At 39.9% G+C, this 20,921-nt stretch overlaps 3 protein-coding genes across 6 annotated transcripts in view; 2 read left to right on the forward strand and 1 right to left on the reverse strand.

The window, feature by feature from the left end:
• Nucleotides 1-558: 558 nt before the first annotated feature.
• LOC133414890 (dual specificity mitogen-activated protein kinase kinase 4-like) lies at nt 559-17,637 on the reverse strand. 4 transcript variants are annotated; one of them, XM_061700593.1, is made up of 14 exons: nt 17,617-17,637; nt 16,508-16,751; nt 13,720-13,755; nt 10,739-10,771; nt 7,425-7,527; nt 6,546-6,720; nt 6,350-6,469; nt 4,766-4,885; nt 4,629-4,680; nt 3,644-3,771; nt 2,643-2,720; nt 2,418-2,566; nt 1,171-1,216; nt 559-1,086 (listed from the first exon to the last, which is right to left on the reverse strand). In XM_061700593.1, exons 2-14 carry the CDS (start codon nt 16,635-16,637, stop codon nt 973-975), a joined length of 1,284 nt encoding a protein of 427 aa, XP_061556577.1. In that variant the 5' UTR covers nt 16,638-16,751; nt 17,617-17,637; the 3' UTR covers nt 559-972. The 4 variants fall into 4 exon arrangements, with proteins under 4 accessions (XP_061556577.1, XP_061556574.1, XP_061556576.1 ...); XM_061700590.1 differs by lacking the exon at nt 17,617-17,637 and adding an exon at nt 16,824-16,927; XM_061700592.1 differs by lacking the exons at nt 10,739-10,771; nt 17,617-17,637 and adding an exon at nt 16,824-16,927 and having other exon boundaries at nt 7,425-7,515.
• On the forward strand, nt 16,112-19,984 carry tmem220 (transmembrane protein 220). Its single transcript, XM_061700594.1, has 6 exons — nt 16,112-17,910; nt 17,983-18,012; nt 18,105-18,165; nt 18,532-18,655; nt 19,304-19,363; nt 19,448-19,984. The coding sequence occupies exons 1-6, from the start codon at nt 17,680-17,682 to the stop codon at nt 19,578-19,580; spliced, it is 639 nt and encodes a 212-aa protein (XP_061556578.1). The 5' UTR covers nt 16,112-17,679; the 3' UTR covers nt 19,581-19,984.
• A 377-nt stretch (nt 19,985-20,361) lies between these two features.
• The window catches only part of LOC133415113 (myosin-8-like), a 36,125-nt gene continuing 35,565 nt past the window's right edge, over nt 20,362-20,921 (forward strand). The window contains exons 1-2 of the mRNA XM_061700941.1: nt 20,362-20,444; nt 20,802-20,921. Of these exons, the coding sequence (XP_061556925.1) occupies nt 20,840-20,921 (82 nt within the window). The 5' untranslated portion in view covers nt 20,362-20,444; nt 20,802-20,839. The remainder of the gene's footprint in view (nt 20,445-20,801) is intronic.

Here is a 20,921-nt window from a genome sequence, read left to right on the forward strand (position 1 = left end):
GTATTGGTTAGTATTTAACTATTTTTATTAATCGTAGCTTTGAACTGTTTAAATATTCAACTGAATATTCCAATTTCCTCATGGGGTTCAAGCTAGCTAGTTAGCTATATAGCTAGAGGGATGATTTATACTTTGGTCATCCCTTGAGGTAAACTAGATTAATAAGGTTATTCATAAACTAACAAAGTATCTGTCTTCTGTCGACAAATAGGAATTACTAAATATTCACTACTTCACGATGCCTTGATGTTTCATACTGTCCAAATTCAGTTTCTATCATTATGTATCACTGTCAATCACATTTTGTACATGACATTTAAATTTCATTGGATGCTCATGTTTTTGTTTGCACTTTGTTGCTCGTTTATATACAGTATGATTATTAATTAAACACGGGACCACAGGACATGCCATCTAGCTACACTTAGGTCAGAACAATGCAATTACACTTTCACATGCCTACATGTATTTTGTGTGGTGTTTAATTAATTATGTTCATTTGAAATATTCCATATTTTCCGTACGTCAAAGCAGAACATACACGCATTCTGTTGAATATGCTTCTGGTCTTTCTTTATTTATTTATTCAGCATATATTGGCTTACCAAGTAGACAACTTCAGCCTCTCACTGCTTACTTTTTACTCACTTTTCACATAAGTTTGACAGGAGACCAAACACTTGATGCTTGCAATTCACACACACACAAACACGCACACACACACACACGGCATGTTTTCAGGACGGGGCAACACTTCCTTCTTCAAAATAAAATAATACTAATAAGCATATATCTTAATGCGGTCATGACATTGCATCGCTGAGATGCACTTTTTTAATCACGACGGATGTGCGTTCGTGCGCGCGCGTGTGTGTTTTCTAGCAACTTAGTTTTTTATTTCGCATTTGCGTTGAAGTCTTTATTGTTGCAGCTAGGTGAATGGATGTGTTAATTAATTTTTGCGAGTGGTAATCAGTCCATGTACGAAGGCGAGCTGGGAGAAGCCGGCATCTGATCCAGAAGCCGGCACACGTAAGCGGCCACGTCCACCGGACGCTCCTCGTACATTTGAATGAACGGATCTTTCTGGAAGAACACAGGCGAGAAACATGACTTTTAAGAAAGTGGTGTAAAGACATTGCCACATGTTGATGATAAAAGTCAACTCACCAGCAGCTCTTTGTATTTTGGCCTTTTGGACTCATCCTTGGTAAGGCTTCATTGACAGGAGAAATTCATAATTATTACTGTCATTTAAAAGTGCTAAGCACAAACTTTACACGGTGCACTTTAGCATCGTTTCCACTATGGGGCAGACTTTGTTTTCAATTGTGGCACAAGACGGTTCATACTGCAGTGCTAAAGTTTTGGGGTCATACTGAAAGGAACTATGAATTACAGTATACTACGATTGGACTTTCAAGAAAAAAATTATTTAAAAAAAACAAAAAAACAAAAAAAAAACAATGTGTCGAGAAGAAAATATTTTTTCAAGAAAAATGGGACACATTTTCAAGAAAATGTCTTATTTTCCCTATAATATTTTTTAAAATATTCAAGAAAGAAATGTGACTGTAACAAACATAAAATAATAAAATCTGGCCTTTTCTTGAGAAAAAAGATTCTGAAAAAAATATATTTTTCTTGAAATAAAATGTTTTTCAAGAAAAAAAAATGTCATTCGGAATAAATACAACATTTTGGTATATATATATTTTTATACTTGAAACTGATATTTATGCTGGCAAAAACAATCAAACAAAAAAATCTGAAAAATACTGAACATTTTTTACAAGAAAGAAGAAAATGTATGAGTCTTATTTTTGCTATATTTAAAATATGTATAAGAAAAACATTCTTCCTTTTTTCTAGAAACAAAATGGTATTTTGGAAAAATATTTTTAAAATAATTTTTTTCTTGAAGTGCCTTTTTTGTAGAAAAAAGTTGTTTGGGGCAAAACTATTTTCATATATCTTAATTATTCAAAATATATTTTGGGGGGGGGGGGGGGGGGGGGGAAACAAACTTTTTTGATAAAATACCAAGCATTTTTCAACAATAAAAAATTATATTTTGAATGTGTTTGTTTTTTTTCCTTGGGGGAAAAAAACCAAACATTTTACTACTTGGAAAATATATTTAAAAAATTGTCTCCAAAAAAAAGAAAGAAAAAAAAAGGAATTCTGGAAAAAAAGACAAAGCATTTGTGTGCAACAAAAATCAAAGCATTTGTGTGCAACGAAAATAAATTACAAAAAAGCATTTCTTGAAAAAATACACCTTTCTTAAAAAAAAACTTAATTTCTGTAGGATTTTTTTATTGTGGTAGTACTATGTTTGACAATATAAGATGTATTTACTAGCATGTTTTTTTATTGATAAATGAAATTAGAAAAAATGAAGAATGCATTCTCACCACACATTGACGAAGGAGATGAATTTTGGTGAGAAGCGTCTCTCGTCAGAGTTGCTGAGTTGCGGGGGGTCTCCCCGGACCACCTGAGTCAGCTGATCGAACACGCTGTTCCATTTGGGGTACGGGAAGCGCCCCGTCGCCAGCTCGTACTGAAACGAGGTAACACGCAAATATCAAAAAGAAATACAGAGATATGAATCATGCCAGCCAACAGTTGAAACGCACCAACGTAATTCCCAAACTCCACACATCGGAGCGCACGTCATAACCTTGCCGCGACGCACACGGGTCGATTCTCTCCGGCTGAAAGAAGGAGAGGAGAGAAAAAGAAAAAACAAAAAACAAACAAAACAAAAAAAAAACGATTACCCATGCAATTTGCACACACTACATAATACATACAGTCACAATACTTGCACCACATGCTTGCACCACTACAAGCCTGTATTAAGGTTTCAAATTAGGGTTTCAAGCTTGGGTTAGGATATAAAATTTGGGTTTCAAGCTTGAGCTTTAGTCAAGGGTTAGGGTTCCAAGGTTGGGTTGGGGGTTTTATACAAGAGTTAAGGTTCCAAATTAGGGTTTTGAGACAGGGTTACTGTTTCAAACCTTTGGTAGGGTACCAAATTAGGGAAACAAGGCATGTGGTTTCAAATTATGTTGTTTCCATATTTTTCTATTATATTTATTAAATACTTCTTACTATTACTTTAACAGTAATTTACATATTTTGGCTCCTATTTTTTTTACAGTAATGTATTTATTTTCCTAATATACTTCAGATGAATGGATAGACTAAACCCACGCAGGCACGGGGAGAACATGCAAACTCCCCACAGGCGGGGCCGGGGATTGAACCCGGGTCCTCAGAACTGTGAGGCCGACGCTCTAACCAGTCGGCCACCGTGCCGCCGTATAGACTACATATTTTTGACTATTATTTTTTATATTAACTGATATAGTCATGAGAAAATTCTGGAGGTGTGTATGGATGGCAACTTCCCACAGCTCTCGTCACTTTCTTCTTCTTGAGACTAAAAACTAGTTGAGTGAATCAACAGTACAGTTGGTTGCAGTTGAGAATTGCACAGCTTTTAGACTTAATTTCCACACGTGATCTCTAATGATCCAAGCAAGAAATGTAATTACTGCTATGAGAGCAGGGGAACAAAAGCAAAGAACATAGTGTCCGTTCTAGAACATTCCTGAACTCGAGCGGAACCTACGGCCATGTACGGTCGGCATCCGGCGTCGCGCGTTTTGGCGATGGAGTCCACCAACTGGCCGCTGATACCAAAGTCGCACAGTTTGATGTTTCCGTTTCTGTCCAGGAGAATGTTTGACGGCTTGATATCTGAAGAACAACATGAAATATACATTAAAACTGTGAGATTTCCCCCCCCCCCCCCCCCCACAGGGCACTACTGAGGGAATTCTCCCAAAATGGCTGCGTCAAAACAAAACACAAGGTGTGAATGTGAGTATGAACGGTTGTTTGTTTGTATGTGTCCTGCGATTGGCTGGCAACCTTGTTCAGGGTGTACCCCGCCTCCTGCCCGATGATTACTGGGATGGGCTCCAGCGCTCCTGCGACCCTTGTGAGGAGAAGCGGCTCTGATAATGGATGTCCAGCTAATTTCATGTCAGTCAGCCAAACTGGTGACAGGGTGTTCTACTGAATGAATTTGCCCCAAATTACTGACATCCTGTTAACCTTTGGGCATGGGTTCTTGAGACTTTTTCACGTCTCTTGTTACAATCGGCATATTCACCCAATTTCATATCAAGTGATGAAACTGGTGTCAGGGTCTAATTTTCCCAATCTTCCAGGGGCACTACCGAGGGAATTCGCCCAAAATGTCTGTTTCAAACCAAAATAGCAGACCCCCTGTTCAATTTCGTGTATGGGTCTTTGAGGCTTTTTCCGTGCGTCCTTGTTGATCAGTGAAACTTATGTCAGAGGCTTTTATATATATATATATATATATATATATATATATATATTTTTTTTTTAACTTTCCAAGGGGAAAGTGCTACTAAGTGACTTTTGGGGGCGTTGTGTTAGGATTCACTAAAACACATTTTTACCAGAATACAAGCACAATTTTGGTGAACATTTCAGGTATGTGGAGGCCTCCAACAGGGCCCCTAATTTGTCGAATAATAATAATAATAATAAACACTGCTCATAGTAATAATAAGGTGTCTTACCTCTGTGGATTATTTTCAAGTTTTCTTTTAGGTGGTTAAGTGCTTTCACAGTCTGAAAGTAGGAAGTAATAGTAGTTAAATTCAGATGGGAGTAGTTGGGAAGAAGTAAATGATGAGGATGAGGAGCCAAAACTCACAGCTAAAGTAATTTTCCCCAAGATTTCCTCAGGAATGACGTCATCTAGCGAGCAATACACAAACTTGTAGAACTTGTCTAAGGAGGTAGCCATGAGTTCCATGCAGATCCAGCAGTCGCCCTGCAACACACACACACACAAAAGCAACATGGACCGTTTCATTTGAGAATCTTCTGGAACATCCGACACACGTTGGATCATCCCAACCATAGACTTGTATACGTAAGCACAGACATTTATTAAACTCGGGCATAGAAAAAAAAGTATATATTATGAGACCTCATTGAGCAGGTTGGTCCATTGTTGCAATATGCCAGAAGAAAAGGTTCTTGTCCCATTTGCAATGCCTCGTCCCAAACAGAGGTCCTAGTCCCAAGAGAAGGTACTAGTCTCAAGTGAAAGTGCTCACCCTGAGAGAAGGTTCTCGTTCCAAGAGAGGGTTTTAGTCCCAATAGCAAGTTTTACTCCATAGAGAAGGTACTAATCCCAAGCGTAGGTACTACTCTAGAGAGACAGTACTAGTCTCAAGTGAATGTTATCGTCCTAAGAGAAGGTTCTAGTTCCAAGAGAATGTACTAGTTCAGGGGTGTCAAACTCCTTTAAAAGGGGGTTTGGTAACAAAAATGCTTGCAATAGCTCAACATTGATTTATGTATTATTTATTAATATGATAATTTGAAATTTTGGTACAGATTTTAGCAAGAATCATGGAAGTTGACGGAAATGATTTGCCTTTGCGGTCCACCTAAAATGATGTGGTGGGCCAGATCTGGCCCCCGGGCTTTGCGATGGACACCTGTTTTTTTAATGCATAGTGAAGGTACTATTTCCGTGAGAACGTACAAGTCTCAAGTGAAAGTTATCTTGGTGAAGGTTCTATTCCCAAGAGAAGGTACTAATCCCGAAAGAAGGTTCTAGTACGGAGAGAAGTTTCTATTCCCGAGATAGAGCTAGAAAGCGTCTTGTGCCAGGAGAAGGTTCTAGTCCTGAGGAAAGGTTTTAATAAAAAATGAAGCTTGTAGGTTCTAACGTATTTTATTTATTGTTTTCCTGAGTGTTTACAGCTTCCAATGTATGCAACACCGTATCTGTGATAATAAATAGTCAAATATGAACGCTAAAATATTTCACCTGAATCTATAACAACCAGATCCAAAAATGTTGTTGTGACATGGGGTGAATTTTACATTTAACTGACTTTGAGTAATCGTTTTGCTATTCAGTGATTGACAGTATATCAATTTCAATAGTAATGATGGCAATCACTGGAGAAAATTTGGTAGCTGAAACTAAGTGCTGTATAAAAACAAACATTTAAACAAAACAACCAAACAATAAAAACAAATGCAAATAAATGCATAAAATATTCATTTTTAATAAAAACTATAACACTTTAAAAATACTGAACCAGTTGGTGACATCGAAACATTCCTGCAGCGCCTCCTATGTGTCTTCAGACCAAACATCAGCAGCACATAAATGAGGCATCTTTTTCACTCTGCTAACTCCAATATGGAGGAGACTTTCGACATAGGATTCGGCGCTCAAGTCGGGTTCTACATATGTACATTCTATGATACCTACCTCTCTGAAAAGAGCTCCATAGAACTGCACGATGTAGGGACAGTCGCTGCTGCGCACCACCACGTCCAAGTCCATGAGCAGCTGCTTCTGCTCCTTCTCGTCCACCGTCGAGCGGATCCTCTGCAAAATGTAGAATTGTGGGGAAAGGTAAGACATTTGGGGGTTAAGGGGGAGCTTGTGTTGCGGGTGCGCCCACCTTGACGGCCATGATCTGGTTGCTGGGCTTGTGCACCATTTTGTTGACAGAGCCGTACGCCCCGCGACCGATCTCGCCCAAGTCCTTGAGGTCGTCGGCTGTGAAGTCCCATAGCTGCTCAGGCGACAGCTTCAGCTTCCCGGACGACTCGATGCTGTGCGTCCTCAGCCTCTCGCTAAGGTGGGGGGAAAAAAATAATAATCCAAACAACAACGTGTTATTAGGCTTCACTGACATTTTTGTTCGTTGGTGTGCCGTGGGATTTTTCAATTGTAAAATATGTTCCTTGGCTCCATAAAGGTTGGAAATCACTGCTTCAGTCAGGTCATGTATTCTAATCAGTCAGGTCAAACCAGCATTACAACGTGACAGAAAGAATGGGTGCTAACTTACTGTCATTAAATTTACTCTATTGTAATTAAATGACTTCACCCACACCGAAACTTTAGAGCATGATTCGACAGAACAGCAGCATGTTTACGCACAACCGTTAGTGCTAGCACTAGCTTGTTAGGCTACATAACGTTATGTATGCTATTTTCCCCATTTTGTTCTTATAATACAGTCGGCGCAGTCAACTGTTGTATCAGCCATACAATTCTAAGTTCATGATTATTTGCTAAAAACAATAATATTTATCCGGTTGAACATTAAATATCTTGTCTTTGTAGTGTATTCAATGTATATATAATTGAATACAGAAGTTTTTCTAAATTGTAGAAAAACCGTAGGATTATGTAGGTTGTAAGTAGTAGGTTATCCTAAGTTGTATGTTGTTGTAACGATTAGGTTGTTGTTGTTATGTGTGACTGGTGAACGAGCCTGTTCCTGAATGACTGATAATCTATACCGATGCAACAGGGAAAAACAGTGGCTCACATGTGCGGGTTCTGGAAGGCTTGTCCGCCCGTGTTCAGTGTGAATCTGGTAGTGGGTTTGATAGGCGGGTTGGCGAAGTTCAGCTTGAGGGCTTTACGTTTACCTGACAACAAAAGCAACAAAGACAACACGAAGCAAAGTTACAAACTGTCGGGACGGACCCTGAACGCACCACGAGACCAAAGAACACAAGGCAAAAAAGATGAGTGAGGAGATGCTACATGCCAAACAGACACAAAGTTAGTGACCACACAACAGCATCACGACATTTTCATTTTGGCCCAAGCCGACACATGCAAGAGTAAATGAGCGCCATCTACAGGCAGGAAACAGCAAGCCAAGTTAGGATTCCACTGCTGCTTTCAGGTTCTCAGACCAAAATAACATAAAACCACCTCATTTCAGCCAGCATCAAAGGGTAAATTCTGTCAGAGTGTGGTTTGACTTTTTCTTTGGCTTTGGAGAAGAACAATATGGACAGGAAGTTAACGTTTGTAACATTCTATAAAGGGTACATATTGTGTCAAATGTACTTTTTACTGTGTTTGAAACAAATATTTGTCTGTCTGGAGATCCTTCCAAGAATCAAGTGTAAAAGGAAACAACCAAGTACATTTCAAAGTTATTGGACTATTTCTTAAAATGGATCTGTGGACAATGCCATTCTAAATTATGCATCACAATTTGGCTAATTTACATAGAACACCCCTAAAATGAACCAATTTCCCTGTGGCGAAAAATATATTGTAAAAACAGGTCTATAATTCTTAATCCTTGTGACATTTCGACAAAACCATACCGCCTAGAAACTGTTTTAAATTGTGATAAAAATGCATAATAGGTTTCCTTTAAAACAGAAGACTCTAGACTGGCATCCAAATACTTTTGTCCACAGTGTTTGAGTGTGATGATCAGACAGTCGTCATGTGGATGAATTATTGTCAAGTACTGTTACCACTTTATTTTGGCAGGATTCTACAGTACTTCCTGTTTTGTTCCCATTGCCATTCGCGTGATCTGCCTGTCAGCCGCACGACTTTTCGTGAACAAACGAACTTCATTTCAAGACAGACCACTAAGATACACATTTAAATACATTATTTACAATCAAACAGATGTTGCTGTTTCAGTTCTTCACTCATACAGTACATTGTAGACGTCCACCAAATGAATCAGATAAATGTCTGCTGCCACTCCACTGTGTGCGTGTGTAGTTTGTTAAAGTGCCAAAAAAGAAAAACGCTTAAAGAAAAGGGAGAGAAAGCGTGCAGGCACCATCACTGTTATTGTTGCTGGTTAAAACTTTGATTCAGGAAGTTCTCCAAGTTTTTAAGGAGAAAAAAAGTTTGATTCTAGTGAAGAAAGCGAAAAGGTAGAAAAGTGTCTTAAGAGCATCTGAGCTTTGGACTTGTGCCGACCTACAAAAAAAAAAAAAAAAAAAAAAATAGAGAGAGAAATATTCTTTATGGAGGAAAGCTGTTTGGGTAACAATTTGGAAGCATGTAAAGTCATGTAGCTCATGTTCGTCTACTGGGACAGCGCTTTGCTGCTCAGGAGGTGCCATAGCTGCATTTAGACTTACATGTCACATGTATACGGTCTAATAATAATAATACTATTTTGTATAGTGTATCTGTGAATGCTTGAACTCTGCCTCTCTGCAGTGCACTAACCAACGACAAACGTACTGTTACATGAAGATTGCTGATCAACAGTGAGCATCATCATCTTTTTAAAGGCACAGTTCATGATTTGCATCTGAAAACATGGTGTACCTAAAGCCCATCCCAGCTATCTTTGGGCGAGAGGCGGGGCGCACCGTGAATTGGTCGCCAGCCAATCGCAGGGCACATATAAACAGACAACCATTCGCACTCAATTCACACCTACGGGCAATCTGGAGTCCTCAATTAACCTACCATGCATGTTCTCAGGATGTGGGAGGAAACTGAAGTACCCAGAGAAAACCCACGCTAGCACGGGGAGAACATGCCGACTCCACACAGGCGGGGCCGGGATCCAAACACCGGTCCTCAGAACTGTGAGGCAGATGCGCCAACCTAGTTGTCTACCATGTTGCCTAGCTTGTACACATTCAAGCTTATTTTAGCTTATGTATGCTATTAAAAAAACGTGAATGTATTAAACAGGCTGGGCAAAGTATGGCCCTGAGACCATTTACATTATCAAAAGTTTCCCTAAAATTGGTTAAGAAGTATTTCATTATTTGTTTCTTTATTTCTCATTAAATAATTCAGGGTTTTTCTTTCATATTAAATTTGGAGGCGTACACCGCCTAATTTCTGGCCAATTCTGGCTCCAATACCTCTGAAATCATGAAAACTGTAATTACCTGACCAGTCGCATGTAATGGTTCTAACTTTTATTACCGTTATTAGCATGGCAAAATATTTTTCTTCCTATTGCTAATATGTCAGACCGTTTTGTGGATTTTCATAGGGGTAAACATTGTTTCTCTTGCAACCAAGGCCGTCTGATTTAACAGGGGGGGAAAAAATAAATTTTTTAAACGCCACAGAAAATGTTTTTGTTTGCGCCAGCGGGGAACCCGGAATAAGCACCTGTGCGAATTATCAGAATGGTACCACTTCTGCCTCAACTTGAGCTGGGAAAAACCTTGCAAATTGTTCATTTATTTATTGTGAATTGTATTTTATTAAGTAGATGGTTAATTCATTATAGTTGAATTAGTTGGAAATTCCATCCACCCATTTTCTGAGCCGCTTCTCCTCACTAGGGTCGAGGGCGTGCTGAAGCCTATCCCAGCTATCATCGGGCAGGAGGCGGTGTACACCCTGAACTGGTTGCCAGCCAGCAGGGAACATACAAACAAACAACCATTCGCACTCACATTCACACCTACGGGCAATTTAGAGTTGTCAAACCTCCCATGCATGTTTTTGGGATGTGGGAGGAAACCGGAGTGCCCGGAGAAAACCCACGCAAGCAAGGGGAGAACATGCAAACTCCACACAGGAGGGCCGGGGATTGAAGCCTGGTCCTCAGAACTGTGAGGCAGACGCTCTAACCAGTCGTCCACCGTGCCCCTTAGTTGGAAATTATAATGGAGATTATTAGAATAAACAATTTAGCATATTACAGAAAATGGATGGATGCATGGATACATTTACATTTTATCCTATAACAGGATATAGCGAGGAAGTAGATAGGTCCGCCAACACAAGTCCGTTCTCGACGTGGATTAGCAGTGAGCAGACTCCCCCCCCCCCTCACACACACACACCAGAAGTAGTGAGCGTGCAACCACACACACACAGTGAGGTTGGTCTTACTTGGGGGAGCTCCAGACAGGTTTATCTGAAAGCCTGGAGGCGAGAACAAAACGTTTACTTCCTGTTCAACACTTCCTGTTTGGACTGACATGCACATGCAACATCCAGCATGTCTGACACACAGGAGTGTGATTGAAGTGGGGAACATAGGTGGGAAAGGGGGGGCGGCGGGGTGTGTGTGTGTGTAGGTAGGTAGGTTGATAGATAGAGCACAGTCACGTTGTCGTGAATCTCACCATCGAGCGTTAATTAGCAGCGTGGAGAGAAAAGTCAGAGCAGGAAGAGAAAACATGGAATCACCACTTTGCACAGGAACAATGAAAGAAATTCATCACAACACGACCCCCCTAAACTCACTTAGTTGCGCCCCTAGGAAGATTAGCCCCCCGACACCAGCTTCATTGATTGAAATTGGGTGAACAGGTCTATCATAACAGGATGCACCAACAAGTCTCAAGAACACAAGACTGATATTGAAAAATTGAAAAGGAAGCCAGAGATTTTGGTTTAACGTGGCCAGTTCGGACAAATTCATTCAGTCGCGGCCTTCGAAAAGTTTAAAAAAAAAAAATTATTTTTTTTTAAAAAAGAGCCCCCAACACCAGTTTCACCGATCAACATGAAATTGGATGGACATGTCAAACATAACATGATACATGAAAAAGTCTCAAGGACTCATGCCAAAATTTCAACAGGAAGTGAGCCATTTTGGTTTGAAGTGAATATTATGGGCAAAATTCATTCATTCAATCGTGCCCCCTGGAAAGATTTTTTTTTCCATGAGCCCCCAACAACAGTTTCACAATTCCACACAAAATTGGACAGACATATCTATCATAACTGGAAATATAACAGGATGTGATCCATTCTGGCTTGAAGCAGCCATTTGGGGCAAACTCCAGACCTTGTACTTTAAAGAACTCTAGTTAAATATATTCTATTTTCCAAAATGAGCCCCAGTAAGAAGCAGGTATCTGAGACAGATGTTTTTTGTCTGCACCATCTAATGTGGGCATCATAGTTTGATGATCATTTAGAGAATTGGCCATAAAAAATAGACGTTTGTTTGTGGCTTTCATGTATGTTCTTTACTGTTAGCCACAAGGTTTTCCTTAGTTGGCGTTTCCTGCGGCCTCCAATCCAAACAAGAAGTGTGATAGAGAAGACGAGGCAGTCATTGCATGATGACTGACATTGGACTAAGAAGAAGCTATCAGTTCAAATTAACAAGGCCATCATTTATCACAATTGTATAGTTCCCTACAAAGCTATTGGAACGGCAGGGTCAATACCTTTGTTTTTGTTGTATACTGAAGACATTGGGGTCTCAGAACATGGAGGAATATGAGACCAAAGTTCAGAATTCCAGCTTTTATTTCATGCTATGTACATCTTGATGTGTTAAAACAACTCAGGACAGAGCACCTTTTGTTTGAACCCACCCACTTTTCAATTGAGCAAAAGTACTGGAACATGTGACTGATGGGTGTTTGTAGTTGCTCAGGTGTTCCCTTTTAGATTGATTGCTTAAACATTAGATGGTGCTCGTTTTGGGCTTCACCTGTGAAAACTGCATTTGCTGTTAAGCAAACATGAACACCAGAGAGCTGTCTGTGGCAGAAAAGCAAACCATTTTGAAGCTGAGAGAAGAGGGGTGAAGGTATCACAATCCACTGTTCGAAGAAGACTTTGAGAGAAGAAATATACAGGGCATACCACACAATCCAAACCACACATCAGCAAAATTAATCGGAAGGCCAGATTGGATTTTGTAAAGAAGTACAGAGATGAGCCACAAAGGTTTTGGAAGCAAGTTTTATAGACTGATGAGACCAAGATTAACTTCTACCAAAGTGATGGAAAGGCCAAACTATGGAGAAAGAAAGGATCTGCTGGTGATCCAAAACCCACAAGCTCATCTGTGAAGCATGGTGGAAGTAGTGTCATGGCTTGGGCTTCCATGGCTGCTTCTTGAACACTAGCTCACTAGTCTTTATTGATGATGTAACTCGTGATGGTAGCAGCAGAATGAATTCTGAAGTCTACAAAAAACCATTTTGTCTGTCAGTTTACAGAAAAATGCATCCAAACTAATCTGGAGATGCTTCATCATGCAACAAGACAACGACCCAAAAAGAAGTGACTCCATGACACTGCCAACACAACAAAGGACTTCATCAGTGGGGAAAAAGTGGAAGGTCTTAGACTGGCCAGGTCAATCACCGGAACTTAACCCAATAGAGCATGCATTTTACCTCCTGAAGAGGAGACATAAGGGAGAAACCCCCAGAAACAAACAAGAACTGAAAGAGGCTTCAGTAAAGGCCTGGAAAAGGATTTGAAATGAAGAATGCAATAGTCTGGTGAAATCAATGGGTCGCAGACTTGATGCAGTTATTGCAAGTAAGGGTTATGCCACCAAATAATAACTGTTTTTCACTTTTAGTTTATTTAATAATGTCTGTTCCAATACTTGTGCTCACTTGAAAATTGTGTGAGTTCAAACAAAAGGTGCTCTGTCCTGAGTTATTTAACACATTTAGATGTAAATACCATGAAATAAAAGCTGGAATTCTGAACTTTTGTGTCCAAATTTATCTTTTGATCTGAAACCCAAATGTCTTCAGTATACAACAAAAACAAAGGAACTGAACTTGCCGTTCCAATACTTTTGGAGGGGTCTGTATATAGTTTTGTGTGGAAAGCAGGATGAGCAATTAGTAAGTGGGATGATCCCATATTAACTTCCTTTTTCTTATTTACCTATTAAAATCACTAGTAGTGTTAGCTTCTCAACTTAATTCTGATTTTAAAATCAACATGCAACTAACTATGATGAACCAAGCAATCCTGTTAATGTGAAATCAAGCACAGTTGATAAGGTAGATAAGAAGTTAGTCATTAGTTGGGCTCGCTCATTGTTATCTAAATTAAATCCATGAGGAGAACTTTCAGTTACATCAACTGAACGTGAGTCTTACCCGTTTCACTCTGACACCTCCAGCAGGTGTTGGAGTCTGAAAGGGAAAATGAGGAAAGTTCAGCATCAATTCATTAATTTCATTGCATTGCATGAACATGAATACATAATCAAAAGAGCTGCAAAGTGTGTACCTGAAAATGAAACTAGACATTTAACATCAATTCATTGATTTCATAAGGGCAAACATTGTATTGCAAACGTGCCAAAGTCAAGTACAGAATCAGGTCACTTCATACCTTATAAATACATATGCCTTACTAATGACTGGTGTGACAGTGAGAGTTTTTCTATGAGTTCGGCATGTACAAGATTGACTTGTTGTCCATATCAAGTCCACAAGTGTCACTGATTGCGTTCGAGTGCCGGGAGAATGACGCCAAGTTTAGACACATGCGGAGTAGTGAATGTCAAGCGTGTTGCGGTTTAAATGGAGATGACTCAACATACGTACATTTTAAACAGATGTTCAGAGAAAATTTAGCAAGGGAATTGTTTTTAAATTGTGCAATTTTGGAATAGAGTTAGGTATTGCTGGCTCTCACCAGGAAAAAAACAACACAGGTCACAGTTTTAATAACCTAAAATAAAAAATAAAAACTCGTAAGGGGACATATTTTTTTTTCCCTGAAAATATTACATCCCATTTTTGGGGATGTAATATTGTCACTATGGCGCCTCAGTAAACATGTGAAACATGAATTAAAGTCGTCCACGCATTCTATTTTCCAGACGTTTTTCTGTCGTCGTTTTTCCATGTTACTAGGGAAGATCTCCGCCTTCCCTTGCTGCTCCCGAGCCAACGTGCTCTCACAAGCGGGTCTTCTACATGGAGGTAACCAATCAGAGAAAACGGGGCGGTCTTAGCCAAATATTGAAAAAGTGGATATAAAACTGGGTCAAACACAAGTAGCTGTCAGAGGGGGGTTTTCTGGACACTCGTATGACAAAACCAAGGTTCTTATTCGAAGACCATGTTAGAGAGTCCATATGGAGGTCTAAATAGCCAAAATAATCGACTTTACACCGATTTTATCAGCCAGATAGGTATTGGGCAATAATTTTCATTTTATGCTGATCGGCTTTAATGGCATAATTCGCCGATCCGATCAACGACATCATTGATCGGCTCCGCAAAACACATTTTCTCCGTGTCGCCATCGTGCGCAGTATATTTGAATCCAAAAGCTAGTTTATTTTTAGCCTTGTCGCGTGTCTTTTGACATAGTACTGTAAATATCTGATGGCCAATAAAGTTATTTAAAAAAAAAAATAAATAAATAAAAACATGTCAGCGGTGTGGGACAGACAAGTAATGCCCGGATCAGACTACAGGACAAATTTACTCTTTCACGATTCCGCTATGTCAGACTACTGCAATAAAATATTGTATTATTATTTATTATATAAAATATTATTACCACCGCATCCCGTTTTTTACGATCACTGGGCTTTAAATTGTCAATTCAAATGTGACCGGATACACTCGTTACCGTGGCGACGACAACAAGAGTGGATCGCACCGACTGACTGTATTATAAGGACAAAATGGGGGGAAACGTGTGTTGGTGGTCACCGCTGCTCAGGAGAGGACGTTCGTTTAAGGATTGCTTGAGGTATGTTCCCGTACTTTTAATACGATATGACTCGCAAGCAGGCAACAAAACGTTATGTAGCCTAGCAAGCTAGTAAACATGCCGCCGTTCTGTCGAATCATGCGCTAAAGTTTTGGTGTGGGTGAAGTAATTTAATTAAACTAAAGTAATTTAATAACAGGAAGTTAGCACCCATTATTTCTGCCATGTTGTAATGTTGGTTAGACCTGACTGATTAGAATGCATGGCCTGACTAGAGAAAATGATTTCCAACCTTTATGGAGCCAAGGAACATATTTTACAATTGAAAAATCTCACGGCACACCAACAAACAAAAATGTCACAAAATGTGGATACATTAATGACTGTGTGTACTTCCTGCCATCTAATAGAAGACCCTTATGTCTTTATGTCTCTAAAGTGTTCCGTGTCAATTGACTGTCTGTTGTCGTACTAGAGCGGCTCCAACGACCGGAGACAAATTCCTTGTGTGTTTCTTGGACATACTTGGCAAAATAAAGATGATTCTGATTCATTTGTTCTGTCTGTCACTATGCCTCACTGGCATACATAGATGAACAACAGTATATTTGAATCTGCTCCTTGCTGCTCGTCCTTCGGGAGTGTGAACAGTTCATGGAGTAGCCGGAGGGGAGGACCCCCGCCAAAACTACAACAACAACAAAAAATTGCCTATGACTGATCACAGAATTGGGTAGCCACGTCTATCATAAAAGGATGCTGAAAAATAAATTACCCCAAATTTAACAGGAAGTCAACAGCTTTGGGCAAATTCCGTCGAAATTGAGGGGAGCGGTCTATTCACGTCGCGAACATAAAGTGCATTGCGGTTTAAACGGAGATACTATTACGTTGAGGCAGCGCATACGTAAATATCATTTGAAACTGACGTTAAGAAAATATTTGGCAAATGAGTTGTTTTTCAAATGCGCAATTTTGGATTGGGGTTTGGTCGCGTTGCTCGCGTCCTTAGACGGCTCATACATAACCTACTAACTCTATTGAATGTTCAGGTAATGCGATATAGTCTATATATTTGTTCGTGATATTCGATCCGCTGGCCGCTCCCTGCTCCGCGCCCCTCGGGAGTGTTCCCCGTCGGAGCCGCCCGCGGCTAACGCCCGAGCTAGCCTCCGCCTTCGCTGGTAGTCATCCATCCGTTCGCTCACTCACCCTGCAGGCTGCTCACGCTGCTGATGTGCTGCAGAGGCTGGTGGTGGGCGGCCGAGGCGCCGTTGTTACTGCTAGCCGCGGACGTCTTGTTTGGACCGGGGCTCGCCATTGTTGTGTGCTTAAATTCCATCAGCGGCGCCGGCTGGCTGTCGGGAGACGCTTCTCCTGCTCGGCCCGCGATCAATAATGCCCACTCAGCAGCACCATGCAGGCCCCGGGAGGTTGTTGGTGGGTGAGGAGGCGGCTATAAGTGGAGAGGTTGTGGTTTAGAATCAGCTTGTGTGGCAGACTACCTGTGAAGGTGGCGCTTACTCACAACATCAGCGAGGCTATACGCGAGGAAGCTAGCAGCGATCAGCTGACCAAGTGACATGACACTGACATCGCTCTCTCGGGTTTTCTTTTGCTTTACACCTACATTTTTTTCCCCCAAGTGCCTTGTTCATTTGTTTATTTATTGACACTAGCTTGTATTATTTCTTTTGACACTGGCGTATTTTTTAAATTATGTTTTACACTTTTAACACATTTTGTTTTTCACGTTTCACGTTGCTTTTTTTTTGTACGCGTAAAGTTTAATTTTGTTTTTGATTCTTGATTTGACACTTGTCATGACAGTATACCAACCCACACTTCAGCTTAAACAAACCCGGAAGTGAGGCTAAAGAAACAACAACATTGCAATTGTTTCAAACTAAGGTAGTTTTCTTTTTTTAACAGTGGCATCTTTTTTACTCTCTCTTTTTTTTTACATTTAGGTATTTTTCGTTCAGATTTTTAAAAATAATTCGTAAGATTACTTTTTTACGTTTTTATTTCGGACAGGTTTTTAATTGACGTGTGACATGTCTACGACCACACACACACACACACGCTGAAAGAAACCCGGAAGTGAGGCTAAAAATAAACCACTTTCGACCCAGGACTCGCTCCACTTTTGGCAAACTTAACTCTAGTCGGGTTCATGTGATTTAAAAAAAATAACTCACGTTTGCTTTAACGCTTATTTTGTGTGCGTATTAATTCCACCATCACGAAGTAGTGTCCCCCCCCCCAAACATGATGTATAAATCTAAAATTACGTAATTGCCGTGATTGTTTAAACTAACTTTATTGGTGCAAAGTCCAGTATTGCACAAATTCGGCGCCAGTAGAGTTGGGTGGTCTTGATCATGAAACAAACGAATATGGACTGCAATGAAAAGGCAAATTACAGACAGATCCCAACGAGGGACTCGGCGGAGACGCTTGAAAAGGGCTTTCTGGACGTCCCGGGTGGGCGGCCAGAGGCGAGCGTGGCACTCCAAGTCAGCGCGTACACGGCGACCACTGCGATGCTTGTTGTTTGGCGAGCGTGCAATGGGATGATGTCTTTATTCTTTGGCTTGGCGACATACGTTCAGGTGAGCTTTAAAACTCTCTCACTACAAAGTTATTCACGTTAAAACAACAACAACATTCTGAACTTTGCTCAGATCAACGACCCGGACGCAGCCTTGTGGATGGTAAATAATAAAAACACGGGACGTTAATATATCACCTTTTAAGTCGACTCTAATGAGTAATAATGGTATTGTGTTCAATGTTTATGTTGTAGTTCGGTTATGGCGTTCCTGCAATCCTCTGTGCGCTCATTGGCTTCAAACCTCATGTGACAGGTACGCGGAATCATTGATGCCTCGGTGAGCGGGTTGCTGTGAAACGTCAGCTTGTCTGCCATGTTGAATGTGGCCGATGTGCCTCGTAAACTAATGCAAGGAAATGGACTAAACTTCAAAAGCAAACACAACCTACAAAGTTAATGTCTCTCATTCATGAACGGGCACTACTAACAAAACGTTAGGGAAACTGGTTTCACTGTGGGAATTCACAGTATTTTATGCAGACTCCATAATATTAAAAGTCACAAATTCTGTTGGCAAAATAGTGTTCTAAAAGCCAAACACATTGAAAAGTCAATGATCAGTCTTAAGATGTCACAACTCAACACGATTATCCTGTGCTGGTGTTGCAATTATTTTCAGAGACGTTGCCATGGAGACGTGTGGCCGACTTTCACATGATGCTGTGTACTGGGATGCTCCTGATCATCGGATGGAAGCTATACGGACAAAACATGACAGGCGTCTTCCAAGAAGAGGAGGCCCGGTAGTAGAATGCTATACAATAAACTCTCAGACCCATCTGCAACATGTGAAAATCTGTTTTAGACCATATAAAAACACTTTTTATTACAACATTAAAGTTTTTTTATTTTTATTTTGTCATATTTTACCCAACAAATAATTGTATTTAGAAAAATGTGTACCAATAGAAGAATAAAATCTTGCTTTTCTGAGAATTTTTTTTATAAATTGTACAAGATTTAAGTCCGTTTGAAAAAAGTCCAGATACGAGATTAAAGTTAGTTTCTCCTAGAAAAAGAATGTAATATGACAAACATTTAAGTTGTATTTTTTTTTAGGGAAAAAAAGTTTTACTACTATGAGAATAATGGCATTTTTTTTATCAGAAAAATCAGAACATGACTACTAAAATGAAAGTAGGGTTTTGTTAAGAAAAAGGTCCTTATCCTGCAAGATTAAAATCAAATTCTTTAAAGACAAATTCATAATATTAGAAGTCAGATTTTATAGTGGAATAAAGCTGTATTTTTAGGTAGGTTACTTTAGTTAGTTTTTAGTTGGGTTAGATATACTTGAGACTTATGACGTCCTCCGACCTCTATTGAATAAAATAAAAATACATGTTGACATATTAATGTAAACGCTCATATTATGTTGTCGTGTTTTTTAGAGAGTTTGGTGGCGTGGTGTTGACAATTTTGTGGCTTCTCCTGTGTCGTCACTCCGGAAGGTGCAGTCAACGTCAACGTGTCAAATTTTCATTTATATAGAACGAAGTTTGAGCAACTTAGGTCTACGTTTTGTCGATCTCAAGGTCGGCGGTGGGCAAACTCAGAGTGTCAGCTGCCATCCTCGTCACCCTCTTTCCGTTTGTCTGCTGGTTTTACTTCCACGTCCATGAGGAGCTGCGCGCCAACTGGCCATCGCACTGCAAAACTGCACTTTAACAGCAACAAAAGGACATTGTGTTTGCTGTATGACTGGAAATGATGGACCAATAACAGTGTTTCATGACGCAAGATGTGTTGTTTTGTCCTGTAGTTGTAATTCATGTATAATTCAACATTTTTGAATTCTATAAAATCAGTGGGAATTAACGAAATGCAAATTATTTGTTACTGTACTGGAAGATGATTCTGAAGTGTCCAGTGGTTTTATTTTATTTTCAGTATGGGCACTACGAAAGTTAATAAGAGGGAAACTATTATTTGTGCCTATTTTTTTCCCTGCTGTTATCACAATTCTATAAATCTTTTTGTAAAAAATTTTTTTTTTCAAAAAATCCATTTGTACTTCAGTGGATTTAACTTTCCAATCCACTTATTTTTAACTTTCAATAAAGAAAGTTGAATCCGAATTTACACTTTTACCTTAGTATTCTTTTAGTATCTGTACTTTATATACTGTGAGTTTAATACATTAATAATGGTAGTTATTTATATTTCCTCTAGTGGACAGTACAGAACCTTAAACGCACGGCTGACACGAAGAAGACCCAACTTCCGCCTATCTTGCTCGCTGATTTGAGAGCAGTGACAATGTCGTCAATTCTGACCTACACTTTGCCTTTATGTTTCAAATGATCTGATCTGAGAGCAGCATGTACACGGTTTCGTTTAGGTCACATTTTCTAAACTTATAGGTCCAAAAAGATGTCGCTCAGTGTTTTGTTTCGCCGTCTGGGCTGCAGGCGGTTTGGCTGTGATGTTAAAGTTTTACAAAACGTCAGATTTATTTATCGTCTCGTACGGAGAGACATTGGGCCGACGCGCACGCTGTCACCACCGCCGCCGGGCGACGTCTGCTGCCGGGTAGGTCACAACCAAAGTCCGTTTTGCAAAGCGTTAATTTAACGCTAAACGTATATTTTCTATTCATCAGTACTGTCAGAGAGGTACTAACGCACCAATATGTCTGTTATTGTGCATGCACAACTTTACGGCACCATGCAGAGAGCTGTTTCCTATGTATTTAGCACGATTTTAATCTATTAAATGCTCCCGTGTCCTTGTTAAATGTTTATTGGTTGACTACTGTAGTGTGGAACCATAGCCAGCAGTTGCGTATGTTGTAAAATGTCATTAATAATTCACAAATTAATCCTTTGATTGAGAGGTGAATGTGTCAAATAATCCATCACGCTCACTCAGAAATGATTTGATTGACAGGTGAATGTGAGGGAGTGGCACTCCTGCCTAGCAACAAGATGTCAACAACAGCAGAGGTCCAAGCACTTTTCCACACTTCCTCCACCACCTTCGTCACGGGGCAAATCCAAGAAGTCTGGG

The sequence above is a fragment of the Phycodurus eques genome, chromosome 16 (assembly GCF_024500275.1).
Source record: "Phycodurus eques isolate BA_2022a chromosome 16, UOR_Pequ_1.1, whole genome shotgun sequence".
Lineage (NCBI taxonomy): Eukaryota > Metazoa > Chordata > Actinopteri > Syngnathiformes > Syngnathidae > Phycodurus > Phycodurus eques.

Coding starts and splice junctions, on each gene's coding strand:
- LOC133414890 (XM_061700590.1), bottom strand. CDS start 16,880: ATGTCACTTGGTCAGCTGATCGCTGCTAGCTTCCTCGCGTATAGCCTC. Junction 7,528..10,738: donor CCTGTCTGGAGCTCCCCCAA/GTAAGACCAACC, acceptor TTTTGTTGTCAG/GTAAACGTAAAGCCCTCAAG. Junction 4,886..6,349: donor ATGGAGCTCTTTTCAGAGAG/GTAGGTATCATA, acceptor TGTGTGTTGCAG/GGCGACTGCTGGATCTGCAT.
- tmem220 (XM_061700594.1), top strand. CDS start 17,680: ATGAAACAAACGAATATGGACTGCAATGAAAAGGCAAATTACAGACAG. Junction 18,166..18,531: donor CTTCAAACCTCATGTGACAG/GTACGCGGAATC, acceptor AATTATTTTCAG/AGACGTTGCCATGGAGACGT. Junction 18,656..19,303: donor TTCCAAGAAGAGGAGGCCCG/GTAGTAGAATGC, acceptor CGTGTTTTTTAG/AGAGTTTGGTGGCGTGGTGT.